The sequence below is a fragment of the Rhipicephalus sanguineus genome, unplaced genomic scaffold, assembly GCF_013339695.2.
Source record: "Rhipicephalus sanguineus isolate Rsan-2018 unplaced genomic scaffold, BIME_Rsan_1.4 Seq5293, whole genome shotgun sequence".
NCBI lineage: Eukaryota > Metazoa > Arthropoda > Arachnida > Ixodida > Ixodidae > Rhipicephalus > Rhipicephalus sanguineus.
This window is the reverse complement of record NW_023615444.1, coordinates 1-13,585: the sequence shown is the minus strand read 5'-3', so window position 1 is coordinate 13,585 and position 13,585 is coordinate 1. Positions and strand designations below refer to the sequence as shown.

The 13,585-nt window shown below is 47.2% G+C and overlaps 1 protein-coding gene across 1 annotated transcript; it reads right to left on the bottom strand.

The window, feature by feature from the left end:
• Window positions 1–495: 495 nt before the first annotated feature.
• On the bottom strand, window positions 496–8,271 carry LOC119377647 (uncharacterized). Its single transcript, XM_037647022.2, has 3 exons — window positions 7,980–8,271; window positions 4,764–4,941; window positions 496–788 (listed from the first exon to the last, which is right to left on the bottom strand). The coding sequence occupies exons 1-3, from the start codon at window positions 8,142–8,144 to the stop codon at window positions 631–633; spliced, it is 501 nt and encodes a 166-aa protein (XP_037502950.1). The 5' UTR covers window positions 8,145–8,271; the 3' UTR covers window positions 496–630.
• Between the last annotated feature and the right edge of the window lie 5,314 nt (window positions 8,272–13,585).

The window sequence follows — 13,585 nt, the reverse complement described above, 5'->3', positions numbered from 1 at the left end:
ACTTAATTCCTGCTGACAGTGATTTTTCAATATTTCGATCACGCCTGACCTTGGATAAGGCGCAATCGCTCCATATACCGGTTGTTTAACGTAACTAGAAGCAGTGATATAAAAAAATTTGTTAATTGCAATGGAATGAAACCAACGTCATATAGTTTGCCGTCATGTCATTAAATTGCGCTTAATCAGTTAATTAACTAAAAGAAATTATGCACAATGTTTCATATTCGCTTAAGGGTCAAGTGCGTTCGTTACATTGTAGAGGGCATTCGAAAACGACCGATACAACTTTTGTGGCAAGGTACATGTGCTGTGTGGTCATGTTTTTCCGGCGTTGAAAGAAAGTCCGCGAAATATTGCAAAGTCACGTGACTGCGCTCATGCGCTACCGTACTGAAGCGCTCTCAACCATGCTTCGGGCGAAAGAACCACGCTCTCAACCATGCTCGAAGCATGGTTGAGATCACGGGAATATTGTAGCACACGAGCGTAGTCACGTGGTTTTATTTCATATTTCGCCGGCTTTCTTTAAACGCCGGAACAAAACACGCGGCATGTACGCAGCAAATGCTGCGCAGCATGTAGCATTTGCCGCTTCTTTTCGAAATTAATAACACCAAAACATGTAAACTATATTGCTGCAAAACTACGCCAATTCTGAGTGTACAATGCGGACAGCTGAATGATATTAATATGGACATTAATATGCAGAAGCCGCCTTACCACTTTTCCTCGTCCACTTGGCGGAGTCATGAGGCTAATGTCGAACATAAGCCAGTTAAGTCCTGCTGTGGTGTTGCATACATGTCAAGGAAAAATTCGTAAGTTTTGATAATGAGAAACGCGTCCAAACTAAATAATTTCTTAACCATTTCATCTTGTCAACTGAACGGTAAAACAAAAACCGCTTTTCGTTCGAGGAAACTCAGATATAGCTCATTCGTTAAGCATTGCAGCACAGCTGCTGTTTATGTCTTGAAGCTTAGACAAAATTTCATCAATTAAAAAATCAGAATTTTCACTTTCGTTAATCTCTGCGAAAATGTTGGCTGCCTGTCTCAACATTCTTTCACTAATACAACGAAAAGTTAACGATGTTCTATGAAGAACGTGCCCTTGTCATTTAATGCAGCAACAGACGAATCGTGTGGCTGAAGGCCTTTAGCTTGCAATTTCTAAGAGGCCGCCTAATTACAAAGACCAGTAAGCACAGTGGACATTCTTGTGCGTTGTGAGATGTGACTTTCCTTCTCTCTCTGTTCCCTTTTGTTCCCTTATTCCTCTCCGCCAGTGTTGCCAGTTCCGCTTATAATAAGCGGATTTCGGCTTCTTTTTTCGCCGAGTCGCTTGTAGAATTTCCCAGTCGCTTGTCGCGTTTTTTTGGTCTTATTAATATTTGCATCTTCCAGCCAATAGTTAATTTAGTGATCATCACGTTCACCAACAGCGCGTTCGTCGATGACTTTGAGAAGTTTAGTGTTGAAGTCAAACGCGCCTTGGGGGAATGAACAAGTAACGTTAATCATGCACCGGCAAACGTGCATTCAACTGAATGGATATGCTACCATGGAGACAGTGTTAAAAAGTAAATATGTGCTTTAGTTCATAGTTGCGCATATTTTCGCTGTAATAAATAATTACTAGTGATTTTCTCAATTCCCCTTCGTATTTGAATGACATTTTTTATTATAATTAAAATATTTCAAGAATGGAAGGAATAATTAAATCTCCGCTTCTTTTAAACTTATTCGCGAAAGCCGCGTCGCTTTTTGGGGGCTTCATTTGTGATGATTATTCCCCTGTTAGCTCGATAGCATCTGGCAACTCTGCCCTCCCCGTGTGAAGGGTAGCAAATTGGATGTAGTCTAGTTAACCTGCCTACCTTTCCTGTATTCCTCCTCTCTCTCTCTTAATCAACCCACAAACAACGTGTAGAGCTACGAATCGCAAAGAATGAAGCCCAAAGATAAAGACAACTCATTATATTGGGGCTTCGTCTGCTGGTTTACGGTCAAAGTTCTGCCCTTGAATCTTTTATGCGCAACTATATACGGATGAACTAGTCCGATACAACGTGTACTATTTCTAGGCGCCGGTGGGGCACCTCAGTGATGATCACCCAAACATAGCTATACCTCTTGCCCCCCCCCCCCCGCTCCCGTCTTTCCGTTCTACCTTACTCCCTCTCGCTCTCAATGCAATATTACCGGCTACATAGGCGTTTTACTGCATGACATCCGTTGAGAGTTGCGCCTCTAACCATGACCCCCCGTCGAAACGCAATTAGCAAAGTCAGTCCTGGGTTGCATGTTAATGACCAGGCAGCCGGTGACAATTTCATGCTATTCGCGGCGAGATCAACCTATAGGTGGCAGCACCGTCACCCCGCTAGTGTGGATACTGGTTTCGTGTGCTGCGTGTAGAAGTGCATGGGGCTTCTGCTTTCACATCGTGATTTTGTGTTCCGTACCTGCAGAAAACTCTTCGTTATCGATGGTGAGGTTTTGTTCGGTGCCACAATGCCGCAAATACTACACAGAGTGAGGGATAAGCTTTCATTTCTATCCCACCGACGCGGAACGTCGCCGACTGTGGCTCGTTAGGCTTCGTAGCGGCAAGACGCCTTCCAAGTACGCGATGGTGTGCAGCAAGCACTTCGACGACGGTGCATTCTAGCGTTCGCGTACGAGAACGGATGGTGAGTACTCAGCGATAACTTCGCTAATGTGTGCATTTATAAGCTTGTTGCTGCTGTGCACTACGAGCGTGAAGACGGTTGTAGTAAGCGAACGCTTGGGGAAACTTCCATGTGCTTTGATTTTCCTACACTTCCGCAGGAAAATTAAGCGAGAATCAATCGAGAAAAAAGAAAGTTAATTCACGGAACATATTCTTTGCCCTTCATGTACACAGTCCGCGCTGCGAATGCAATGTTAGTTCACGCTCAGCTGCGAGTCTGTTTAAATGAGTGTCCCCGAGCCCTTTTGTAGTTCGCGCATGTTCCATTGTGTTTACACGGCCATAAAAACAGTTCTCAAGTGTTCCGCAGGGCAAGTACGTGCACCGAAACGCGGCAAGTGTGTGCATGATCTGGTGCATAGTAAAGGGTATCGTTTTATGAGCCCTCACTCGCTACGTAAGCGATGAAAACTTAGCGCAAAGTTCAGCACAGAAGAGGACTGGGAGAGGGCTCTTAAAAGCAACGAGCTCTCAGTCCAGCTGTCGGCAGTCCAGGAGGCCTGCGAACGGGCGGAGGGCCACGGTCTTCCAGTACCGGCGTGGGCGCGGCCAGCAACTGCGGCGGACCCCCCTTCGGGGGTTGTCTGATCGGGGTTCTCCAGGACCAAATAAAGTTCATTTCATCATCATGAAAATGCGCGAGCGAGTTTATCGCCACTGCTGATCTTGATGAATACATTTTTTTTCGCTCGCTCTCTTTTTTTTAAGGGTTTTCGCGGAAGAGATGGAGGCCTAACGCACTTCCGACACTGTACTTGCCAAAGCGCAAATTTGACAGGTATAAGCTACCTCGCAAGTACACGGGTGTCTTTGTATACATTCGGAGGCACTGCTGAGGTTTTTGAGAGCGACGAACTTGGCCAAGCGCCTGTGACAGAAATGTCGCGTACCACGCAGGAGTGACCAACTACCACGCAAGAGTGACCGACTGTTTCTATGTGTGCTATGCTACCACGCAAGAGTGACCGACTGATTCTATGTGTGCTGTGTCGTGCTATCTTTCTATCTTTCTCTCTCTCTATTTCCTCTCCATCTTTAAATCTCCCCACCCTGTCCCCATGTGTAGGGTAGCAAACCGGTTGTCCTATACTGGTTAACCTCCCTGCCTTTCCTTCTCTACTATTTCTTCTCTCTTCTTGTATACATTTCTCCACAAGTTATATTTGCGCAAGGCAACTCAGTTTTGCGATTTCCGTGTCATTCCATTTTCTGTTCTGTTTAGGGGACAATTTAAGTACCGAAGTGTCAGACGTGACTTGACGGAAATATTTCTCTGCAGTGGGACCAGGACCGTACACAACTAAAGCTCGTCGCGTAACCTATAAACGACAGTCCCGAAGTTATACACCTAACCACAACGCGCAAGTACATGCGAGCCTTTTTTTTTTAACCACCGAGCCGCTAAAAGGCTATATTCACAATTTCACATGACAACTTTAGGACAACGCCACGTGCACTTTGTAATGCGCTTGAACTACAGAGCGGCACCTACACTGATATGACTCTCGTGAACGGACGGTATGACAACCACACACAGCACTCTCGACAAGTGCACTCACTGATCTTATTACAGTACATATAGAGCCGATCAAGGCCAAATGCTTCTTTACATCGTGTTAGGCATACGTACGAGCGGTTAAAGTTGCACGAACGCAACGGAACAAACCGCCTTTTGAGGCCCTGCATGACGTACGCGCACATGCAAACACAACGCGTCTAGCAGACGACGCATGGAGCAATCCACACTAGGCGCGCTTCAGCCAGTAGCCGCCAGGCGGCGACTCCGCTCGATCTCGCGGCCGATAGCTACAAGCATACGATAAGATTACACTAAGCGTCATCGGGATTGTTTCGTCATTATTTCGTCAGTTCCTGCAGTCCCCGATAAAATATGGCTGCACCATAGAGACGCTGAAAACAGTGGTCTATATGAATACTGCGACAGTGTTGGCTGGCACTATACGAGAAGGTCGCAAATGTCCAGGTTACTCTGCGTGAGGTCTCGTATTTAACGAAAAGGATACTGATAATCATGGCGGTGATGCCGACTAGAGACAACAGGGCTCTGGTGTAGAACAGTGGCGACGTCTTCCAGCGTGCGTCAGTCAGGTAATGTAGGTAGAGATGCAGGAGCGTAGTCGTGTAGCCGACGCCGAATATCATCATGGCACCAATCACGTGAGGTACGAACATGGGCCAGTACTGCGTGGATACGTGATGTAAGTGAATAGAAATGAAACAGTGTGGCGTACAAGGCCACGTGGCGCTTAGGTGGAAGATAAGAACGAAGGAAGGAGGTTACGAGATAAGCATTTTCTCTTGTAAATCATGACTCCTTTATTACTGCACAAGGTTGCCGAATCATGTCCTTAGCATCAAATAGGGAACAATCCACTCGTATATGTGCCAAGAGCTGGGCATGTATTCACAAAACGTGCTAACGCTATCAGTTTTCGTAAGAGACAAATTCAGCCAATGGTGATGTTGGACATGTCATTAGCGAAGGCGGCCGACCAATAGGAAATAGCACTCACGAATGGAAAAGGCCTTGTGAATTTAGCCCGTGATTTGTATTGTCTTCTCTAGTTTTGACATGCCGCCCAGTTGGATATCGAAGTTAATTGCGTTCCTAATAAACATACGCCGCAACTTCTTAGGTATACAGCCTTTATTATTTCGAAGTTCCTCATAGTTTCGCTTAACAAAAAAAAAAAAAATTTCATGTGGGTAGGTATATGGCTATAAATTAGGAATGTGCGAATACCGAAATTTAATCTCGAATCGAATTCGAATCGAATAGTGCCGAATAGTGGCCAAAAATATCGAATACCGAATCGAGTAGTATATTTACAATAAAATGTGTACTGCCAGTTACGGCAAGACGAAGGAAAAATCGGAGAGGCTACAGCGTGGTGACAGCTTCCTTACGCACTTGTTCGGGAGTGGCTTTTATTTCAGCTCTATAGATTCAGCTTTTATGCGCGCGTGGGCATGTTGATAAAAGATCTGTCATTCCAGTCAGCAGCGGCAATCCTCACCTCCTAACAGAGGGAAGTACGGTAGCCAGTTTTCTTTCCCCATCGTCGAGTAATAACGCTCATCTGACAACGGTAATGTTGTGCTTCATCGCCAAGGGTGCTCCTCCGGGCCCAAAAGTCTTCAGGCGCCCGTTCACAGCAGCGTCTTAACTGCGCGCCGGACCGATGGGAGTTTGTCAACTAGTGGTGCGGTGCGGCAGTGGCAACTGCCCAGCGTGAACAAATTTTTACATGCAAAGCCAATCACCGAGGGTTTCGCAGGCCAAAGTCAGGTCGTTTTACGGCGCTTGCGGCATACGCGACCGAACTACGCAAGAAGTCCGTGTCTTCGTTTCGGGAGCGAAGTTGTGAAGGACTTGACGGTTTTCTCATGTGTTTTTCTACGTGCGGAAATGACATAATCTCCTTTAAGATCAACATGCACTCGCTTTTGAACTAGGATGCCAGTGAAAGTGTAACGAACAGCGACGTTAGCTTTAGTTTTAGCCACCCTACCCTAACCAAGTTGCACCATTGGCCTTTGTCGTGTTTTAGATATTCGTCCTGTCGAATTATTCGAAACTTCGAATAGTAGCTATTCGAAAGTCGAATCGAATTGTTCGATTAGTAACAATTCAATTCGAATTCGAAACTCCAATATTCGCACACCCCTACTATAAATTTCAGTACACAGTAATTTAAAAGCGAGCGAGGCAGAGGCAATCAATCGACAATTCATGGGGCCGATATCGGAATGTTTTAGGTATCTTGATATTTATTAGAAAGGCGCATTTGCGTTGCACCCGATACCAGTGGCGTAGCCACGGGGTGGCACACCGTGCGCGTGCCCCTCCCGACATTTCTTTCTGCCATGGGACATGCAGAGCACAAGATGACACTTGACCACACTTGCCTGTGCCGTCCCGACTTCGGATTAAGGACGTACCCCCCACCGAAATAAATTTCTGCCTACGCCACTGCCTGATACGGAATTAATTATTATCGCCAAAAGAAACAAAACAAGGAGGAATGTTCCTTTGCTATGAAGACGATGTGTCGGCTAATGTTCAAACGAATGACAAAATTAAAAGAAGCAGTAAGAAGCAAAATGAAGTAGCAAATGTGCACAACGCAATGTGATGCTAGGCAGAGAGCAAGCTTGGTCGAAGAAACATCGCAGCAATGCTCCAAGATAAAAACTTAACGTAATAATATTGTCGATATTCTTTATCATTCGCGGAAGCGCACCCGATTGATGCTCTCCGCTGGCTTCTGTGACTGAGCGTGTGGCTCATTTTCGACGTTATGCACTGCCATTCATTTCCTGCAGAACCGTTGTCGAACTGTGTATTAGTTCGGCTGCGTAAGTTCATTCTTCCTGTTTTTTAAATGATGAGAGTTCAAAGCAAGGAGTCAACGTAACGGCAGAGCACATCGTTCAGGTGCCACAGGCTCCAAGAGACGCTATAGAGGAGGAGGAGGAAGAAGAAGGAAACGTAGGGGGATTAACCAGACGCGTGACCTGTTCCCTATCCTACGCTGCAGGAAGGATATTAAGGGATTAAAGGATAGAAAGGTAGAGAGAAGTCAGCATACAAAAAATCCGCGTGAGGTTAAACAGCACTGCCGCGTTTCATGCACGCCGAAAAAAAAAAGAAAATGGTTCGTTCGTATGTTGACAACTTGATAGCGCTGGAGGCAGGATCTCAGGCGTCTCGCTTTCCACTGTAGATATGGACACATTTCTGGTCTCATTACTAATGGCAGTATTAGTCGGGTCAAGGTGCCTACTGAAGGCTTGCAAGTACTCGACATACAACAGCCATTACCTGTTGTACAGACTGAGTGTACTGTCAACTATTAACCTCCGACTGACGAGCTATCGTAGAAGACGAAACAGTTGACATAATGCTTCAATCAAATCTTAGACAAACTTCGCCTATCCGAACAAGAAGGGAAATCTGGGCTAGTTGGTTATAGTTCATTTTCGATCAGCTTACAGCGCAAAAACGACGAGGACAGAGACCAAGAATGCGACGACACGTCGCATTCTTGGTCTCTGTCCTCGTCGTTTTTGCGCTGTAAGCTGATCGAAAATTCGCCTATCCATAAGCACGGTCAAATAAAAAGACTCAGAAGAAGCGTTTTACTTAAAGTTGCGACTTCAGAATTTCGCGGCGGCGTTTACGGAAACGGTCGCCGCGCAATGTGAGCGTCACTCACCCAGGTGCAATCCTTGCGCAGGTGACCCGTTGGCGACAACGACACGACAAGCCCTCCGAGGCAGACGACGAGGCCAGCGATGCAGCTCAGCCGATTCACCGTGTCCACGCGCTCGTCACGGATGTGTCGGTTCTGCTGCCACACCATCAGGTACTTCATGTACATCCCTATTACAGCTGGAATGGATTACATCGAATTGGATTCAGCCTTCATTGTGCAGTGTAAAGTAATAAAAACTACTCCGAGAGAACAGTCGTAAAAGCTAAGAATAGATACAAGCTTCGCCCACAAAACCGCGGCCGGCTTGTCAATCACCCCTGTAAGAGAGTCGTGGAAGCTGGTTTTCGTTCCAAGTTTGTCTATGCTTTTTTTTTTAATAAAAGTTGTGTCTCTCTGCCAATGTAAACACCAGGCATATCGAGAACTAAAGGCTCGTCGTTCGACCTTACAATATGAGCTTTGCTTATGATGAAATTCACCAGGACAAGCTTTTCACTTAAAACCAGTGACACGAACGTGTCTGTTTGGGGACATCAGTTTTCTGAAACACTCGAAAAGAGCACGACCTAATGGAAATGAGCAAATGTGATTGCATGGGACAGTGATGGTTGTGGGTGGAGCTGTTATTTATTCTTAGATAGTAACCGACTGCAATGATATGTATAAGCTCTGCCCATATAACGGTGGTTCGTCTGCCATCCACCTCTTAAGCGTGTCATACCATCTAGTTTGCATTCGAAGAACTAGCACTTTATATCGGCTAATGTAAATACTAGGGACATTCGAAAATAAATGTTCGCCGTTTCTGACTGAAATATTAGTTTTAGATGCGAAGCAGCTTTTGCTCGGGGCTGTGTCCGTCCTTCCATTGGCGACCGTCCGCTCGGAAACCATGTGTACTGGCACGCGCTAGCGCGTTCGGGCCTGTGTAAGGAGCTGGGTAAAACGCTCTGGCCTCTCCCCCTTACACTCTCTCAGCAATCACGTGATGGTGTCGGGGAACGATATTCTGCAGACGCGCGATGAACCCACGCGCTCCCGCGTGGTGTGGCGATAAACCCACGTGCCGTGCTCCAACAATCGCGACGAGTAACAGCAACAGCAACTACAGTGAATTCATGGTGTGCTCCACTTAAAGGGCGCGTTAACATCGGGCAAGGTGCCCGTGATGAACGGAACTTTAAGTCGACCCATGCGCTGCTTCGCATCGCCACATGGTGTCCTTTAGTGGGAGATGGTATAATTTTTTTCTTTGTGGCTTTTATTTATATGTACATGCATATACATATCCAGGGCATGAGGGCGACGGCAACAGCGACGGAAAAAACCAGCCGAGAGAGTCCATATAATTGTTATCGCAATAAAAAGAAAGAGGGATTTATGGACAGTCTCGGCTGGCTTTTGCCGCTGCCGTCATGCACCGTATATGTATAAGTATATGTATATGTATATATATATATATATATATATATATATATATATATATAAGTCCCAAAGAAAAATAATTCAGAAAAATGCTTCCGAAGCGCGGAATCGAACCAGTGACCTCTCGCTTCGCTGCGCATGGTGCTAACCACCACGCCACAATAAAACCCCTTGATGTTGAAAGGTAGCGGCGCTCCTTTATCCACGCCGCCTCACGCTCGCCGGGCCGTCAACCTTCTCCTTCTTCACCCTCTCTTTCGCTGAGCCGGCGCATCCGCAACGCTGAATGGCTGCGACGCGCGATAACTCCCAGTCAGGTGACCCTGACATCAGGAGAAGCGAGCGCAAGCAAACTTCGCGCGCTTTCATTGCTCACGCACGCCATGAACCCTGCAGGCGTGTGTGTACGGGTGTGTGCAGGTGTATGCGTGTTTGTATGTGTGCATATGTGTGCCTGCGTCTCTATGTGCGTGTGTGCACGTGTTAACGTGTGAGTGCATGTGCGTGTGTGTGTATGTCCTCGCGCGTGTTTGTTCGTGTACACACGTATGTGTGCGTGTGTATGTGTGCGCCTGCGCGTGCATGCGTTTGTGTGTTTTCGCGCGCGTGTATGCATGTGCGTGCGTGCCTGTATCGCCTGTGTATGTATGTGCGTGTGTGCACGTATCGAATGTGCATGCGCGTGTGCATGTATGTGCGTGCGTGTCTGTATCACTTGTGCATGCGCGTGCGTGTCTGTATCGCTGTGTATGTGCGTGTGTGTCTGTATCGCGTGTGTACGTATGTGCCTGCATGTCCGTATCGCGTTTGTATTTATGTGCGCGCCTGTCTGCATCGCGCATGTATGTGCATGCGTGTCTGTATCGTGTCTGCATGTATGTGCGTGCGCGTCTGTATCGCTTCTGTATGCGCGTGTATATGTATGTATGTGCGTGCGTCTCTATATCGCGTGTGTATGCGCATGTGTATGTAAGTGCGTACGTGTCTGTTCGCATGCGCACGCACGTGTGTCTGTATCGCGTGTGTACTCGCGTGTGTATGTATGTGCGTATCTATCGCGTGTGTATGTGCGTGTGTGTCTGTATCGCGTGTGTATGTATGTGCGTGTCTTTATCACGCGTGTATGAGCGTGTGTGTGTGCCTGCGTGCCTGTATCGTGTGCGTGCGTGTCTGACAGCGGCACTGACAAAAAAAGGCTTCGCGCCCACTCATTTGGCCCAATTCAATTTAAGTAAACCACCACATTCCTTCTTGGCTGCCTTCTTTGAGCTCATACGCCATGAAAAGTCTTGGTGGCGCCATCATACGCCATGAAATACGCCATGAAAGTCTTGGTGGACCCCGGCATAAAACACTTTCGTGTTAAAAAAACGGTTGATCCCTCCATCATAGGAATCGGGATAACACAAAAGTAAAACGTGTCCTTACAGAAGTACTTGAAAGTTTACTGTACATTGCTATAACAGGTCTTGCTCAATGTCTGTTGGTGTTTGGTAGCTACAGCACCGTTTGACGTACATGCACCAACGTTGACGCTTGGCGACATTTCTCCAACCCGACGATTAACGTCCATGATGAATTATTAAACAAACCTTTGTGGTAGCTGTAGTAGTTAACAGTGAGAGCGTAATCAGAGTGTGACAGCCAGAAGAGCGTTGATGATTGGACGCCGACTTTAGGCTCAGGTCGCCATCCCTAAAGCTGTATTCCCACAACGGACGTGATCTCGGACGGATGAGTCACGTGACGTGTGACGTGATTCGGATCCCCCCCCAGCCAGCATTCACACGGCAGGGGAGAATTCACGCGACAAGTGAGGATTTCGGCGTTGCTCCCCGAGGATCCCAAATGTGATTTGGGCCTCCGTCGTTTCAGGAATCGCTCCGCGCGGACCGAAGCGGGAACGCGGGAACGACTGACGTATGGTAACGTAGTACGCAATCCGCAGGCTCGAATCGCGATTTCGTCCGTCGTGTGAATACAGCTTAATGAACACCACGACCGGACTTGAGGGAAACGCAACGCGCGTCGTGTCTACCCTCTAGCCCGGCCGCGATTTTTCCGGGGCGAGCGTAAGCGGGGAACGCGGTGTTACAGCCAGGCGAGGCAGGCCAAGGTAGGCGCTCGTCTTAGAGCTATTTTTAATATTGATGGATGCTATGAGCGAGGAGGAGGCTTGGGCTAAGGTCGCCACCTCGCGGTGCGTTAAGGCGTTCACAAAATTGCACTTCTTCTATTGGAAACGCGCCGAATGGGACGGACGCATAGAGTTTCTTACAATAATACCTAGAGGGGAATCTGGCGCTAGTGTCTACGCGGGCTTAAAGTCCCTGAAACATTTACGCGGGCTCCTTGAGCAGCGCTTCAACCACCATGGGAATGATGGGAAGTACAGGCTTCAGATTTGCTTCGGATAGATTAGGTTCTTGAGATTCGCAACGCTTCTTTGCCGAGTGTAAAAGAAAGTGATATGAAGTTAATTCCAATTAAAACTTGCTTCATTCTTTTGTACGAAAACTTATTGCAAAAAGTCTGCGTGACCGGGAGATGGAACTGAAACCTGGACAAAGTTAACCACCAGGGTATGCATTGCTCTGCAATTTGTGTTGCAGATTTGGCATCACCAAATAATGAATTATTTTTGTACAACACTTGGCAAGAAACACGCTTGCTTTTCCCTCGAAAGTGCGCATTATCTATTTACGGAAATAACAGTACTGTATTGAGTGAGAAACACTTAATTGACGTATCGTCTGCTGCGATGCCATGTGCGTCTATTCAAGTGGTCTGCCTCCAACGCATCTCTCATTTTGTTGTGAAGTCGAGTTAGAGGAGCGCGACGGTGCGTCTGCTTAGCTTCGCCGTCGTTTTGCAGCTCATTTGGACGAGTTTTGGTAAGACGCGCTTATCAAACAAACGTGAACTCGATGCAGTTTGCTGCACTGACATGGGACGCTACATCGTGCGCAGCGGTGAGTGCACGACGCTTTGCTAAAAACTGTCGAATACAACCTGTAAAGCTGCAGCGTCGCAGCAAACCAAGAGATCTAGCGGTCTTCAGCCTCTTTGAACAACAAAGGCGCTGCTTGAGTGCTTTGAAGCGCACCCCACTACCACGCCTCGCGAAGAACGAAACTAAAACTGTAGAAAAAGGTCCGTAGACAGTTTCGCTAGCTAATGCTATCCAATCCGAAGCCTGTACTTCCATCGTTCCCATGGTGGCTGAACGATCGCAGCGCCAGTTTCCTCTCTAGGGTATTGTATGAAACTCTATGGACGGACGCGTATCAGCGACGCGTTGCAGGAGTTAATCGCGGAGGCCACGGTCATGAAGTATCACTTAACTTTACCGCTCCCAGAAGCCAACACCACCCCGCCGACCAAGAGCACTGCGTGAGGAAAGTGTGAGATATAAAAGGCGCGTTTTTAAAGCCTCCAGAGTACGTGACCGTGGCGCAGTCACATACTCTGAAGGCTTCACAGTATGTGACCATGGCGCAGTAGGCGATTAAAAAAAAAAGAGAGACCATGACACAGTGGATAGCGTGCCCGGCTTCTGCTGTCGCGGAGCGAGAGGTCGTGGGTTCGACTCATGGTGGCGAAGCTGTTTTTCTTTGCCATTTGATCATGTGCATTTTTTCCCGTCATTTCCATGACGGAAATACGCCACCGAAATTTTGTTGAGCCCCGGCATAAACACTTTCGTGTTAAAAAAAATGTCGGGACGCTCTAGTTCTCTACCTAAACCAGCGACACAAATCGTATCTGTATGGAAAATTCGACGAGGACGGGTTTAACGCTACAACGATGAGCTAGCTCATAAGATGAAGTTTCTGTGTTGACTTTCTCTACGCTACACGTTTCGGGGACGGCTTACTGCTCTATTATTTCTCAGGCATTTCTATGCAGACTCAACGAGATAAATGGACCCTCCACAGTGGTCTAGTGGTTACGGTGCTCGACTTCTGATCCGAAGGTCGCGGGATCGAATCCCGGCCGCGGTGACCGCATTTTGACGGAGGCGAAAATGTTTGAGGCCGGTGTACTTAGACTTAAGTGCATAAAAAAGAATTGTTGTATAGCACAATGCTCTTCAAATGGACAACTGTTTCCGCAACACTGCTGTGTTTCAGTGGAATGCTAATGGCCTCAGGTCTAAAAGCGCGGCCTTTAGGAAGCTG